Source organism: Pecten maximus, chromosome 2 (genome assembly GCF_902652985.1).
Source record: "Pecten maximus chromosome 2, xPecMax1.1, whole genome shotgun sequence".
Lineage (NCBI taxonomy): Eukaryota > Metazoa > Mollusca > Bivalvia > Pectinida > Pectinidae > Pecten > Pecten maximus.
The window spans coordinates 17,025,208-17,042,277 of NC_047016.1; the positions used below are offsets into that span (position 1 = coordinate 17,025,208).

Below are 17,070 nucleotides of genomic sequence, written 5' to 3' on the forward strand. Positions count from 1 at the left end.
AAGAAAGTATAGGAAACCATCTGGATACAACACAACTGGCTACCCATACCAAAAAAAGGTACAAAAAAGTTATACTTTTTTAGGTACAAAAAAGTTATAACTTTTGATGCTAGATTGGAACCATGTTTAAACAGCGGTTCCAATCTAGTACTAAAAAGTTATAACTTTTGATAACTTTTCTGTACCTAAAAAAAGTTAGAACTTTTATTAGGTACAAAAAAGGTATAAAAAAGGTACAAAAAAGGTATAAAAAAGTTACATTTCACACAAAATTAGGTATAATTTAGGTACTAAAAAGTTAAAAAAAAGTTATAACTTTTTCTAGGTACTAAAAAGTTAAAAAAAAGTTATAACTTTTTCTAGGTACTAAAAAGTTACAAAAAAGGTACTAAAAAGGTACAGAAAAGGTATAAAAAAGGTACAAAAAAGTTATAACTTTTTCTAGGTACTAAAAAGTTAAAAAAAAGTTATAACTTTTTCGAGGTACTATAAAGGTATGAAAAAGGTACAAAAAAGTTATAACTTTTTCTAGGTACTAAAAAGTTACAAAAAAGGTACTAAAAAGGTATGAAAAAGGTACTGAAAAGGTACAAAAAAGGTATAGAAAAGTTACAGAAAAAGTATGGAAAAGGTACAGAAAAATATAAAAAGATTTTGCTTCAGAATGTTTTTTTATCCAGAAATATACTTATTAAATACATGTCTTCTAGACCAATGAATTACTATTCATAAAACATCACGGAAATCTCCTTTCACTTTGCACATTTTCTTGAAAGACTAACAAAAGCACTATTTTTCGTCCTCATGGAAAGCTTTATTTCGAATAACAGACTCCTTCCATGGATGAACGCAGCAGTCATGTACTATTACACTGTCATACTCCTGCTCCTGTACAAGGCATTATCCACTATGTTTCTTTAGTATATATTATAACTACCGTTTAATGTAAACATAAAACCAACATGTCATCAAGAATTAAGTATTTTTACTGCATAACACAGCACTCTAACTGGACTGTTATTAATACACATTGTATTGTATACTATATAAAATGTGTTAGCTGTTTGAGGCATTGTTACACAGGAAAGAAAAAAGTCTGAAATAATGTAAATGTTCCTCTTCTGGGATCCTTTCCTTGAGATTTGACTGACAATACTGCAAGAACACTGATTTTTCCAGGAGCTGATCAGGGTTCTTCTTGGGATTGACACTCTATAGTCCATCAAAAAGAAAAGAAAACAAAACAGTTAGTGATCTATTTACATATTGTAATGCTGGTTTCGGTGTAATAACTTAATAACTAGGACAGGCTGAGAGTTAATTGGGTTATTATAATTTATTAACTAGAACACTGAAAATTTAAAGGACCCCATCAATTTCATCATGAGGCAATAAATAATATATATCTCCCATAATCATCAAGAACCCATCTGCCTAAATCACCGAGTAATATTGGTTGGAATTATATTGAAACAAAATCTGACCTTGGCCTTTGACCAAGTGACCTTGACCTTTGGTCAGTTGACTCCATGCATTATTATAATGTTTAATTCTGACCAACTTTGCTTTAGCCTTGAAACAAAATATTTAATCAGTGAAAAAACGCAAAATTTGACCTTGACCTTGTCAGTTTACACCTAGTTTAATTCCAACTAAATTTGCTTCATCATGCCAAAACAAAATATTGATGAAAAGAAAAAAAAATTACCTTGACCTTTCAATCTAATGACCTTCATGAGCTTTGACCCTGGGTTTTGACATAATTTTGTGAACTGTACCTGGCCCATTTCGTGTAAATTTGTCAATAAATTCTAGAATTATTAGACAGCAGCAAAATTAGAGGGCTGGGAGACAGAAGTAATTACTATAGGCTAACAAACACAACTTATCATGTCAAATCAAAAAGAAGATACCCCCAGAGATATCATGTAATTGTATGATTATTATATAAATATCAATTTTATATATATCATATATACAGGACTGTTCTTTAGCCTAAGAAGGAAGAGAAAAGTGATTCCCAAATAAGGAATCACTTTTCTCTTCTTCTAGATCTTATTAATTTGAAAACAGAAGCCTAAAATGTTTCTTTTGAATAAGATCCATAAATAACTTTCTGAGAAACTTCAAAATTATAAAATTCAAAATGACAGCCTGTCAGCCATCTTGCATTGCATACAAGCTAATATATTGGGGGCGGGGATGATCAACTTAAAAGGGAAACTGATGGTGAGAGTAATCAATGTGTGTTAATTCAGCAATAAAACATTTTAAATGAATTCACATAAAATAAAAGAAGAAAGATTCTTCTAAAATTTTCCAATGGTCTATGTATAATAAATAAAATGTGCTAAAATTGTATATAGATTTTACTTTGTAGATCTATTTTAAATACGTATACTTTGACAAATTTTCAATTAGGACTTTATTTTATTGGATTTCCTTGAAATTTCACGCACACAACAAGTAACAATCCCTCTCATTTCTATATATATTTAATTTACCGTAGCCGATTCCATAGATATTAATTGCATGTTAATTACATTTAAAAAAAAAATAGTGTTGTGCGTATAATTAGGAATAAAGAACAAAATGTTCATACTTACCATAAATTATGGTGCATATATTCGTCTATTTCAGTAAAAAATAGTAACAAATGTACGGGAAAACATGAAAAAAATTATCAGGTAAAATAGCTGACGAATTATTGCCTACCCCAATATATAGTGGATCGAATTTCAAGAAAATCCATTGAAAAACGAAGTATATTATATATACTATATACTTTGGGACGTTCATACCAAACGCCATAAACGAAAAACGTGTATGGCCACATATATGTGTGAATCCATTTTAAATATATCATAATATTGACCCTGAATGTGAAGGTGAAGGATTAAAAAATAATCACTTGGCAAGCAAATTAAACTTACGATTGAAAGATGCAACATTTATAAATCGGCTGTGCGTAGGGGGCGGGTGGTCCGAGGAACATGAATGCTGGTGAATTTAGTCCTGAAACATGAAGTATTTCATATGAACATATTCACTCAATGTTGTTTAATGTATGACGATCGCGAGAGCGACAAAATCTGCGATTCGAAGACAAATTAGAACATAACTTACCCTGATTTCATGTTGTCCGATAATTCAGTGTTTGCCGGTGAAAGGGGTATCATAAGTCGCCAAAAGCTAGACGAAATTTGATATTCTGTTCCCAGTTTGTCGATTGTATTCCGTGAGTGGGGAAATTAAATGTCGCCAATATATACCGTACTGTATATATAACGTGATTTTGTTCTAGGTCTAAGCTTTCATCACGTTTCCGTAAACAAACAAAATGGCCGCCACTTGTAATACAAATCTCCCGCTAAACTGAAGGGAGCGCCGCCTGGCGGTGGGTATACATGTGTATAGTAGGGCCAAGTGAACGAAGAAGAAAAATGTCGAATAAAGTTATTAGGCCGCCTACGATATCATGAGAAATCCTATCGATATTATTATTATATATATATTTTAGTTGTTGTTATATATTTTTATTTAATTATTATTATGATTACTGCAACATCGTACTCTTTCACAGTGCACATGATGGCACACATGCATAAGTGTCTGTACAGAGAAACTAACGTGTCATATGTTCTGTTATATTCTTGATACCGATAATATTGTGCACAGGTGAGATACCCAGGTAAACTGGCCAATGCAACAAATCATAGGCAGTCAGGCATGACAACGATGTAACTAATTAATTAACGCCCCAGGACACCGCTATGTCAGCAGGTGAACTGGACACTCCTCAGGTACACAGGTATTTACAAAATTCAATGAGTTCGGTACAGTAGACTGCCGCTAATTATATTCTAATTGATGCCCCGAGTATGAGGTCTTCGGTGATCAGCTTGTGTCTGACGGGGTCGGTTAACTTTTGGTGCGTGGTCCCACTTTTCGTGAGGTAGCCTACACACATGATGTGCACGTTTCAGTAACATCACTAACTAGCTATAGGCTACTGTAATGCTACGAGATCAATTCTCCTGCAGATGTCCTTTGTGAATAATCTGACGATCTGGCTTATAGATATATGACCAATTGATTGTTTTGTTTAATGTGTTCACTGACAAAACATCGTGTGCGCTGTTTTCAGATTAAAATGTTTATTGCAATTTACGTCATATCGAGATCATAAAAACGCTTTACTTATATGGAGTTAAATCAAAGCGTCTGAGAGTTTGGACGATCAAAATGACACAAGTGTTACACACGTGTGTTTGTTTACCGCTGGAGTTTGTGTCCAATGCGGCATAATTGTGCATGCTACTACAAGATTAATGTCAAAAGCGCAAACATCCAGAAAATATGCGATGCACTGACAAAGACCATGCTATATTAATCCCATTGGGATGAATGAAGCTTGGGTTTTCCGGAAAATATTTTTGTAGGTGAGCGACCCATCGTCCCACGTGAAGTAAATTATATCATCATGTTCTATGTACGTACGTTTATGAACGTCTGTGTTGGGATATAACGAACTGCTTATCTTTTATAACAACTGAGTTTGTTCATGTCGTGACTTATCAATGCTAAGTTGTAATTATTCACGTCCTCTGAGCAATGATTGGTCCTCTGAGATAAAAAGATAAACTTAAAAAAAACTGCCCCCCCCCCCCCCCCAAAAAAACGCATTTCAAGGGTGTGAATATTGTACTAAAAATGCAATAAATTAAAAGTGAATACCTTTTTAGCCCTTTTTATCAGATGGTGGGCTATTCAAATCGCCCTGCGTCCGTGGTCCGTCCGTCCGTCCGTCCGTAAACAATTCTTGTTATCGCTATTTCTGAGAAAGTACTAAAGGGATCTTTCTCAAATTTCATATGTAGGTTCCCCTTGGTGCCTAGTTATGCATATTGCATTTTGGGACCGATCGGAAAACAACATGGCCGACAGGCAGCCATCTTGGATTTTAACAATTGAAGTTTGTTATCGCTTTTTCTGAGGAAGTACTGAAGAGATCTTTCTCAAATTTCATATTAAGGTTCCCCTTTGTGCCTAGTTATGCATATTGCATTTTGGGACCGATCGAAAAACAACATGGCCGACAGGCAGCCATCTTGGAATTTGACAATTGAAGTTTGTTATCAATATTTCTTAGAAAGTACTGAAGGGATCTTTCTCAAATTTCATATGTAGGTTCCCCTTGGTGCCTAGTTATGCATATTACATTTTGGGACCGATCGGAAAACAACATGGCCGACAGGCAGCCATCTTGGATTTTAACAATTGAAGTTTGTTATCGCTTTTTCTGAGGAAGTACTGAAGAGATCTTTCTCAAATTTCATATGTAGGTTCCCATTGGTGCTTAGTTATGCATATCGTATTTTGGAACCGATCAGAAAACAAGATGGCCGACAGGCAGCCATCTTGGATTTTGACAATTGAAGTTTGGTATCGCTATTTCTGAGAAAGTACTAAAGGGATCTTTCTCAATTTTCATATGTAGGTTCCCCTTGGTGCCTAGTTATGCATATTACATTTTGGGACCGATCGGAAAACAACAAGGCCGACAGGCAGCCATCTTGGTTTTTGACAATTGAAGTTTGGTATCGCTATTTCTGAGAAAGTACTGAAGGGATCTTTCTCAAATTTCATATGTAGGTTCCCCTTGGTGCCTTGTTATGCATATTGCATTTTGGGACCGATCACCAAATAACATGGCCGACAGGCAGCCATCTTGGATTTTAACAATTGAAGTTTGTTATCGCTTTTTCTGAGGAAGTACTGAAGAGATCTTTCTCAAATTTCATATGTAGGTTCCCCTTAGTGCTTAGTTATGCATATCGCATTTTGGAACCGATCAGAAAACAACATGGCCGACAGGCAGCCATCTTGGATTTTGACAATTGAAGTTTGTTATCGCTATTTCTGAGAAAGTACTAAAGGGATCTTTCTCAAATGTCGTATGTAGGTTCCCCTTGGTGCCTAGTTATGCATATCGCATTTTGGAACCGATCGGAAAGCAAGATGGCCGACAGGCAGCCATCTTGGATTTTGACAATTGAAGTTTGGTATCGAGATTTCTCAGAAAGAACTGAAGGAATCTTTCTCAATTTTCATATGTAGGTTCTCCTTGGTCCGTTGTATTGCATTTTTGGACCAATCTGAAAACATTGTCGACAGACAACCATTATAGCCAAATCTCAAATTTCATATATAAGTTTCCCTTGTTTAAAAAGCACTGGAGGGATGTTTCTCAATTTATACAGATTAGTAAGAGGAAGGGAAAAAAAGAGAAAAGATCAATCTAACATGGAACCTATTAAGATCATTCAATGGTGGGCGCCAAGATCCCTCTGGGATCTCGTTTAATTTTAAATCTATATGTATGTTATTTATCAAAATATTTTTGATGCCTCTCTGGAATGAAAAATTTATCTATGCATGGACAATTCAACACACATTTCGGATTCCAATCACCTGTTACCTAGCTTACCTGTCGTTGAGGTCTTCTAAAGGCGATTCGCCTCTCTGACCCATCACAAATTCCCTACAGTTCACTGATAATTGTATTTTAATCAATTGTATGTACATTATTAAATTAAGATTTCCATTTAAATGGGGATTGAGCTTATATTGATTGAATTACCTGTAATAGAATTTCACTGTCACTGTCTTGTATAATTATTTGTGATTACATTTACAGTAATTATTATGTGTCATAAGCAAACATAAGATTTATTTAGTAATCTTATGGTTGTCCAGAAAAGATACAGACAAGTTTTGCTAAAAATAATCAGTCTTTTAAGATGTTGTAAATATTTTCTAAGTCCAGAAAAGGTACAAAAAAGTTATACCCGAAATTTTCAAAGTCCAGAAAAGGTACAAAAAAGTTATACATGCAATTTTCTAAGTCCAGCAAAGTTTTGCTAAAATTAATCAATCTTTTCAGATGTTGTAAATATTTTCTAAGTCCAGAAAAGGTACAAAAAAGTTATACCTCAAATTTTCAAAGTCCAGAAAAGGTACAAAAAAGTTATACCTCAAATTTTCTAAGTCCAGAAAAGTTACACAAAGTTATACCTGAAATTTTCTAAGTCCAGAAAAGGTACAAAAAAGTTATACCTGAAATTTTCTAAGTCTAGAAAGGTACAAAAAAGTTACATCTAAAATTGTCTAAGTCCAAAAAAGTTATCAAAAGTTACATTCATTAATTCTAAGTTTTCAAAAAGGTACAAAAAAGTTATAACTTTTTTGTACCTTTTGAAAAAGGTACAGAAAAGGTACTAAAAAGGTACTAAAAAGTTATAACTTTTTATACCTTTTTTTGGTATGGGTAATGTTTAAGAAAGTACAGGAAGCCTTCTGGATACAACACAACTGGCTATGTTTAAGAAAGTACAGGAAGCCTTCTGGATACAACACAACTGGCTATGTTTAAGAAAGTATAGGAAGCCATCTGGATACCACAACTGGCTAATGTTAAAAGAAAGTATAGGAAACCATCTGGATACAACACAACTGGCTAATGTTTAAAGAAAGTATAGGAAAATTCTGGATACAACACAGCTGGCTATGTTTAAGAAAGTACAGGAAGCCATCTGGATACAACAAAACTCGCTTATGTTTTAAAGAAAGTACAGGAAGCCTTCTGGATACAACACAACTGGTTAATGTTTTAAAGAAAGTATAGGAAGCCTTCTGGATACACCGCAACTGGCTAATGTTTTAAAGAAAGTATTGGAAGCCATCTTGATACAACACAACTGGCTAATGTTTTAAAGTACAGGAAGCCTTCTGGATACACCACAACTGGCTAACTTTTTAAAGAAAGTATAGGAAGCCTTCTGGATACAACACAACTGGCTAATGTTTTAAAGAAAGTATAGGAAGCCATCTTGATACAACACAACTGGCTAATGTTTTAAAGAAAGTATAGGAAGCCATCTTGATACAACACAACTGGCTAATGTTTTAAAGAAAGTATAGGAAGCCATCTTGATACAACACAACTGGCTAATGTTTTAAAGAAAGTACAGGAAGCCTTCTGGATACACCACAACTGGTTAATGTTTTGAAGAAAGTACAGGAAGCCATCTTGATACACCACAACTGGTTAATATTTTAAAGAAAGTATAGCAAGCTTTCTGGATACAACACAACTGGCTACTGTTTTAAAGAAAGTATAGGAAGCCATCTGGATACAACACAGCTGGCTAATGTTTTAAAGAAAGTATAGGAAGCCATCTGGATACAACACAACTGGCTAATGTTTTAAAGAAAGTATAGGAAGCCATCTGGATACAACACAACTGGCTAACTTTTTAAAAGAAAGTATAGGAAGCCTTCTGGATACAACACAACTGGCTAATGTTTTAAAGAAAGTATAGGAAGCCTTCTGGATACAACACAACTGGCTAATGTTTTAAAGAAAGTATAGGAAGCCTTCTGGATACAACACAGCTGGCTAATGTTGAAAGAAAGTATAGGAAACCATCTGGATACAACACAGCTGGCTAATGTTTTAAAGTACAGGAAGCCTTCTGGATACAACACAACTGGCTAATGTTTTAAAGAAAGTATAGGAAGCCTTCTGGATACAACACAACTGGCTAATGTTTTAAAGAAAGTATAGGAAGCCTTCTGGATACAACACAGCTGGCTAATGTTGAAAGAAAGTATAGGAAACCATCTGGATACAACACAGCTGGCTAATGTTTTAAAGTACAGGAAGCCTTCTGGATACAACACAACTGGCTAATGTTTAAAGAAAGTATAGGAAGCCTTCTGGATACAACACAACTGGCTAATGTTTAAAGAAAGTATAGGAATTGAAGCCTTCTGGATACAACACAGCTAGCTAATGTTTAAAGAAAGTATAGGAAACCATCTGGATACAACACAGCTAGCTAACTTTTTAGAGAAAGTATAGCAAGCCATTTGGATATGAAAGACCCATCAATTTGATAACATCTTTGTACATTTTACACCTTAGTGTACATAAGGTTATATTTATAATGTTGCCAAAAAGACCTATCAATTTGATGATAGTTTTATATATGCTTCATGCTGGTCAGTTATCTGATGAAAATGACAAAGTCTGTTCCTATACTATCCTTTGTCCTATTTCATTAACTCAGTTGACCTTTGACCTTTGGCAACAGTAAATATAAGGTCATGGCCTTGATCACATGATGTTAAACTTGAAAAATTATTAAAGTTCAGAACAACAAAAATTGGCTGCAAAAATGTATTTTTTAAGAAGTGATTTACTTCTCTGTATATGTTACATATTGAAAATAATGAACTCTGAAAATAATTTTTTTTTTGGTTGTCCCTAGGAATTTTGTATCAGTAAGCAAAGTCCAGGGCTCTTTAAATAAATTGTGCAAGAAAAAAGCGTGAATTCACCTGTCAGAGAAGGCAAAGGAAAAAACTACATGTTAAACATCAAAATAATGGTCCCAGCTATGATTAAATGAGCCACAGTTCTGTAGAGATTTCTCTACTGCAGTACCACAATCATATACAACCAGTCACAAGTGTGATACTGGAAAGTCTGTAAAAAAACAGAACAAAAACATCTGTTGTTCTGTTTACACCAAACATGTGTGATCCTGACAAACCATCAAACATCGGACTGAAACAGATCATAAAATTGTAGAGAAAATCTCACCGATAACTGTATCATTTTCTTATTTTGATTTTTGATCAGAGTTATATCCCCTTTCTTGTGGTGCAATTCATAGGATTGTGCATCTGCTGTAGACTTACAAAGTTACCTCACCCTTAACGCGTCCTCAACATAAAACATCACACTTGCTCACAGAAAGTCTTTGAAAATCAAGATATTTTCGAAAAAAGTAAAGGGTAACCGACATTCCTTGAATATGAGTCGTGTCATCAAAGGCTACTTTGGTGGGTAAGGCAAGACATTGTTTCACACTCCAAAGTGAAAGCTACAGACAGAAAATCCAAATCTCTGTCAGAAAAAAACATTTTTATGTGTCTCAGACCATTACCATATCTCTTTAGGCTTGTGATTTATTAAGTACATTTTCCTAGCCACATTAGCATGAAATGCTTGCTGGAGTTTTTAGGTGGTTGTCTGAGTATAGACAGTCCACAATAACAATAACATATTCCAGGATTAAACAAGGTGTATTTAGACAAGTTATAACTGACACACAGATGAGCTGGGTCTGATAGTTCATTTGCCTGTCACCTTTTGTGTTTTTTGTTTGTTTTGTTTGTTTTAGCTGTACCACAGTAGTTCTGTTTCTTTAGTCCTAACAGCATAAATACTTACAACAGTCATCCAGTTATACTCAGATGGTCCAAATTTGATAAATATTTCAAGTCAATTTTGCATTAATATAATTAAGATGGAAATAAATGACATCAGAAGTCTTCCTATCAACTTCAGACAGTCCTCAAAGTTGACTATAAACCCAAAATAATATGTCAGAAAAACACTTCTGGTCCACATAAAGTTCTAATCTCAGCCTCCTTGAACATTAAAAAACACTACTTGAATGTATTTGACCCCTGTGACCTTGAATGTTGATTATAACAAACAAACTAATCATTCCTCAGTATGAATATAGGCCTTATAGTTGATAAGATGTCATCAATACATCACATTACCGTGTGACCTTAGTTAAGGTCAAGTCATTTATCTACAAAGCAGCACTCTGGAGACATGCTTTATTTATTGTACAGTGCAAGATACAGCCCCTTTGAGACAAGTTTGACTCTACAGTTGATGGTTCATTAATAGATACAGCCCCTTTGAGACAAGCTTGACTCTACAGTTGATGGTTCATTAGAAGATACAGCCCCTTTGAGACAAGTTTGACTCTACAGTTGATGGTTCATTAGAAGATACAGCCCCTTTGAGACAAGCTTGACTCTACAGTTGATGGTTCATTAGAAGATACAGCCCCTTTGAGACAAGTTTGACTCTACAGTTGATGGTTCATTAGAAGATACAGCCCCTTTGAGACAAGCTTGACTCTACAGTTGATGGTTCATTAGAAGATACAGACCCTTTGAGACAAGTTTGACTCTACAGTTGATGGTTCATTAGAAGATACAGCCCCTTTGAGACAAGTTTGACTCTACAGTTGATGGTTCATTAGAAGATACAGCCCCTTTGAGACAAGCTTGACTCTACAGTTGATGGTTCATTAGAAGATACAGCCCCTTTCGGAGACAAGTTTGACTCTACAGTTGATGGTTCATTAGAAGATACAGCCCCTTTCGGAGACAAGTTTGACTCTACAGTTGATGGTTCATTAGAAGATATAGCCCCTTTCGGAGACAAGTTTGACTCTACAGTTGATGGTTCATTAGAAGATACAGCCCCTTTGAGACAAGCTTGACTCTACAGTTGATGGTTCATTAGAAGATACAGCCCCTTTAAGACAAGCTTGACTCTACAGTTGATGGTTCATTAGAAGATACAGCCCCTTTGAGACAAGCTTTACTCTACAGTTGATGGTTCATTAGAAGATACAGCCCTTTTCGGAGACCAGTTTGACTCTACAGTTGATGGTTCATTAGAAGATACAGCCCTTTCGGAGACAAGTTTGACTCTACAGTTGATGGTTCATTAGAAGATACAGCCCCTTTGAGACAAGTTTGACTCTACAGTTGATGGTTCATTAGAAGATATAGCCCCTTTCGGAGACAAGTTTGACTCTACAGTTGATGGTTCATTAGAAGATACAGCCCCTTTGAGACAAGCTTGACTCTACAGTTGATGGTTCATTAGAAGATACAGCCCCTTTGAGACAAGCTTGACTCTACAGTTGATGGTTCATTAGAAGATACAGCCCCTTTGAGACAAGTTTGACTCTACAGTTGATGGTTCATTAGAAGATATAGCCCCTTTCGGAGACAAGTTTGACTCTACAGTTGATGGTTCATTAGAAGATACAGCCCCTTTGAGACAAGCTTGACTCTACAGTTGATGGTTCATTAGAAGATACAGCCCCTTTGAGACAAGCTTGACTCTACAGTTGATGGTTCATTAGAAGATACAGCCCCTTTGAGACAAGCTTGACTCTACAGTTGATGGTTCATTAGAAGATACAGCCCCTTTGAGACAAGCTTTACTCTACAGTTGATGGTTCATTAGAAGAGACAGCCCCTTTGAGACAAGCTTTACTCTACAGTTGATGGTTCATTAGAAGATACAGCCCCTTTCGGAGACAAGTTTGACTCTACAGCTGATGGTTCATTAGAAGATACAGCCCCTTTCGGAGACAAGTTCGACTCTACAGCTGATGGTTCATTAGAAGATACAGCCCCTTTCGGAGACAAGTTCGACTCTACAGTTGATGGTTCATTAGAAGATACAGCCCCTTTCGGAGACAAGTTTGACTCTACAGTTGATGGTTCATTAGAAGATACAGCCCCTTTCGGAGACAAGTTTGACTCTACAGTTGATGGTTCATTAGAAGATACAGCCCCTTTCGGAGACAAGTTTTACTCTACAGTTGATGGTTCATTAGAAGATACAGCCCCTTTCGGAGACAAGTTTGACTCTACAGTTGATGGTTCATTAGAAGATACAGCCCCTTTGAGACAAGTTTTACTCTACAGTTGATGGTTCATTAGAAGATACAGCCCCTTTCGGAGACAAGTTTGACTCTACAGCTGATGGTTCATTGGAAGATACAGCCCCTTTCGGAGACAAGTTTGACTCTACAGCTGATGGTTCATTAGAAGATACAGCCCCTTTCGGAGACAAGTTTGACTCTACAGTTGATGGTTCATTAGAAGATACAGCCCCTTTCGGAGACAAGTTTGACTCTACAGTTGATGGTTCATTAGAAGATACAGCCCCTTTGAGACAAGTTTTACTTTACAGTTGATGGTTCATTAGAAGATACAGCCCCTTTGAGACAAGTTTTACTCTACAGTTGATGGTTCATTAGAAGATACAGCCCCTTTCGGAGACAAGTTTGACTCTACAGTTGATGGTTCATTAGAAGATACAGCCCCTTTCGGAGACAAGTTTGACTCTACAGCTGATGGTTCATTAGAAGATACAGCCCCTTTCGGAGACAAGTTTGACTCTACAGTTGATGGTTCATTAGAAGATACAGCCCCTTTCGGAGACAAGTTTGACTCTACAGTTGATGGTTCATTAGAAGATACAGCCCCTTTGAGACAAGCTTGACTCTACAGCTGATGGTTCATTGGAAGATACAGCCCCTTTCGGAGACAAGTTTGACTCTACAGCTGATGGTTCATTAGAAGATACAGCCCCTTTCGGAGACAAGTTTGACTCTACAGTTGATGGTTCATTAGAAGATACAGCCCCTTTCGGAGACAAGTTTGACTCTACAGTTGATGGTTCATTAGAAGATACAGCCCCTTTGAGACAAGTTTTACTTTACAGTTGATGGTTCATTAGAAGATACAGCCCCTTTGAGACAAGTTTTACTCTACAGTTGATGGTTCATTAGAAGATACAGCCCCTTTCGGAGACAAGTTTGACTCTACAGTTGATGGTTCATTAGAAGATACAGCCCCTTTCGGAGACAAGTTTGACTCTACAGCTGATGGTTCATTAGAAGATACAGCCCCTTTCGGAGACAAGTTTGACTCTACAGTTGATGGTTCATTAGAAGATACAGCCCCTTTCGGAGACAAGTTTTACTTACACTTAACAGTTCAATAGAAGATACAGCCACTATGAGACAAGCTTTACTCTATACTTCATGGTTCAATACAAGATACAGCCAATTAGAGAAAAGCTTTACTTTACACTTGACAGTTCAAAAGAAGTTACAACCCTCGGTTCAAAAGAAGTTACAACCCTCGGAGACAACAAGAGATCCTGGATGCTTCAGTATTGAAATAGTTCTCCTCTGGCCTTCAGTCCTAGTAATGATCTTTTTGTTGATATCATCTGCTCCAGAAAAAAACACATTCTTCTGTGAACTTTACACTGTCTCTATCAGTGTCTGTTCCTGTACAGCTGTAGGTTGTCCTGGTGACATTTTGCTCAGGGAGAAAATAATCACCAAGGGAAACAAAGAGTCAGTTGCTGTTAGATCCAGGCCAAGACCTTTGGGTGTTTGTATATGACCTTGAGGTCACAACTTCCCCTTGTGTGATATAACTACTGCTAAGATAAGCCCTAATTGATAACCACATTCAAGGGATATTGAAGGGAGTTCACCCATTATATTTTAACCATTCTACCATATGTTAACATTTCAGAAGTGAACATTTTCATTGTATTTCAGTTAATAGGTATATATGTCCTTTTTCATGACAGTAATGAGATATATGTCTCAGGACCATCCGGTTTTATTTTTGCTGTCGGCTTGCCATTTTCTCCCCTGCCTAGTGCAGACTTGGATCAGACATCCATCCTTTGTAGAACAGGACGAGATTGACAATGATGTGGTATACTGATGTTAGCCATGTCTCCAATTCTTCCTGCACATAATGGATACCCTATACACATTAACTGTGGAAAGATCAAGATCGAAGGATGTACAAACATTTTGTCCCTTATACAACATTTTTTGTTAATACTTCAATTGAAATTATGTAACATGCTCAATTATGATTTTTTTTCCTCACATTAGTCGAAGTATTTATATAGGTTTTTTATATCTCTACAATTGTTGGGAAACAGGCTTCACATGTTTTCAGATTAAAGGGTTATTAATAGTCATAATCCTCTAAATAGTGCAGGGTCATATAAAGACACTGCGCAAAAGATGATGGTGTCACTAATGGAGGCATTTATAGTGTATAGTGCCATCATACTGAAATGTCATACCTAGTCATAGTATAGTGCACCACTTACTCTGCACACATTATGTATTACTGCAGTCACACTGTTTTAACTAATGATACACATATTTATGACATTTCATCAAATAATATCACTTTCCCTTATATGTTAAAGCAGCTGCACAAAAAACTGTTTTTTCAATAAACATCATGTTGTACTAGCCACTAGATTCCTTACCTGTCAAACACATGTAAATAATTAATCATTCAGGCCAATGAACTTTAAGGAACTTCCCTGGAATAAAGTACATCATCAATTTAGCCTAATGTTTCCCCCAATTAATGATATACTGTGTTCTCCCACTGCCATACACCCAATTAATGATATACTGTGTTCTCCCACTGCCATACACCCAATTAATGATATACTGTATTCTCCCACTGCCATACACCCAATTAATGATATACTGTATTCTCCCACTGCCATACACCCAATTAATGATATACTGTATTCTCCCACTGCCATACACCCAATTAAGACTCCTTTTTAAAAATTCCATCACCAAATTTTACAGCCTGGTCGTAATTTTACTGGAGTGAAAGTTGAACCGTTTTTATTACCTATCAGCTCTGTCCACCTTCTCCAAACAAATTGATTCCTCATTATCAACACCATGGTGCCATTTTTATCTAATTCTCAAAAGTTCATGTCAAAGGTGACTAGTACTCCTTGTTTCCATCTCCCAATCTAATAGCTCTTTTTGGATAAAGATACTGTACATTTATACAGATCAATATTTGTTATTACTTTATGGTATAAGATATTACTTTTGCATGATTAAATCCATATGGTACTCTTATTTTGAATTTAGAAAGGATTAATTTTTTTTCAAACACATGAGGTATACTGCTTAGTTAGACGAATTAATCTCTACAAATGTAGGAAATTGATTGGAATGTGACCTAATTTGTGTACTAGCTCAGAGATCGTGGAAAATGGTGATAGATTAAACTTAAATTTACCCCAAAGACCAATAGATCAGGTTGATAGGAAATACTGATAATGTAGGAGTACTTCAGGCTCCTGTTTATAAAACATCTAAGCATAGAATTAATGATCCATTTCACTTTACAAATCCACAGCTCATAATTGGAAATCCAACAAAAATAAGGATGCTGACTGGGATGAAATTGAAGAATGAAGATCGACCATGTTTTCTTCTCAAATTTCAAAATCAATAACTTGAACATTTATCATGTCAAAGTTGCCAAAGTTGCAAAATTGCACAATTTCTCCAATTCCCTGCCTTAGTCCAGGACCCATTCATTTTCTGTTTGAAAAGAATTTTTTGCTTCAATCAAGAATTGTCAAATTAAAAAAAAAAAAAAAAAGTAGTTTAAAAATCATACTTAAGCAATGATTCACACAGAAATGCTGAAGTCATCAATGTCCAGTGCTAATGTAATGAGAGAATTAATTTAATAAAGTAGATTTGATAATTGATAAAGAAATATTTTTGTTAAGCATAAATTCTAGAAGCATTACATAATGATAACTGCTGAAATGAAAAGAATACTTTTAAGTCACATTGGTTTTTGATGATTTTTGAAAACTTACCAAAAATATCAATCCATTCCCTAAAATCTACTTGAGATTATTAATCAATTTACTCTCATTTCTACATGAAGTGCAGTGCTTGTTTTTAGCTCAATTATAAGGTAGATGATGACCTTGACAAGGTCTGTTTCTACACTGGTCATTGACCTTGTAAACTGCTGATAAATAGGAAAATGACCTGTGAATGATGTAGATCCTACATTGATGATGACCAAGTTTGTGGCTGATATGGATCCAATATTGAAAATTTTACCCAGTTTGTGTATGATGTGGATCCAACATTTACAACCACCAAGTTTGTGGATGATATTGATATGACATTGACAACCTGTCCCAGCTAGTTTATGAATGATGTGGATCTGACAATGACCTTGACCCTCTTTATGGATGATGTGGATCCAACATTGACCATGGCTCAGTTTGTGGATGATGTGGATCCGACATTAACCTTGACCCAGTTTGTAAATGATGTGGAACTGACATTAACCATGACTCAGTTTGTGGATGATGTGAAACTGACATTGTCCATGGCTCAGTTTGTGGATGATGTGGATCCGACATTAACCTTGACCCAGTTTGTAAATGATGTTGAACTGACATTGACCATGGCTCAGTTTGTGGATGATGTGAAACTGACATTGTCCATGGCTCAGTTTGTGGATGATGTGGATCCGACATTAACCTTGACCCAGTTT

General features: G+C 35.8%; 1 protein-coding gene and 1 long non-coding RNA gene across 2 annotated transcripts; one reads left to right on the top strand and one right to left on the bottom strand.

The window, feature by feature from the left end:
• Positions 1-792: 792 nt before the first annotated feature.
• LOC117319768 lies at positions 793-3,982 on the bottom strand. The gene is made up of 3 exons (XR_004530816.1): positions 3,127-3,982; positions 2,934-3,015; positions 793-1,212 (listed from the first exon to the last, which is right to left on the bottom strand). It is a non-coding gene; the product is annotated as an uncharacterized LOC117319768 (long non-coding RNA).
• A 5,902-nt stretch (positions 3,983-9,884) lies between these two features.
• LOC117341786 (circumsporozoite protein-like) lies at positions 9,885-13,183 on the top strand. The gene is made up of 3 exons (XM_033903651.1): positions 9,885-9,912; positions 12,174-12,557; positions 12,924-13,183. Exons 1-3 carry the CDS (start codon positions 9,885-9,887, stop codon positions 13,181-13,183), a joined length of 672 nt encoding a protein of 223 aa, XP_033759542.1.
• Positions 13,184-17,070: the final 3,887 nt, after the last annotated feature.

What these genes read in the sequence shown, in the direction of transcription:
- LOC117341786 (XM_033903651.1), top strand. Translation starts at nt 9,885, where the DNA reads ATGAGTCGTGTCATCAAAGGCTACTTTG. An exon ending in TGTCATCAAAGGCTACTTTG is followed by an intron (nt 9,913 to 12,173) that starts GTGGGTAAGGCA and finishes TTTACTCTACAG; the next exon opens with TTGATGGTTCATTAGAAGAT. An exon ending in GTTTGACTCTACAGTTGATG is followed by an intron (nt 12,558 to 12,923) that starts GTTCATTAGAAG and finishes TTTACTCTACAG; the next exon opens with TTGATGGTTCATTAGAAGAT.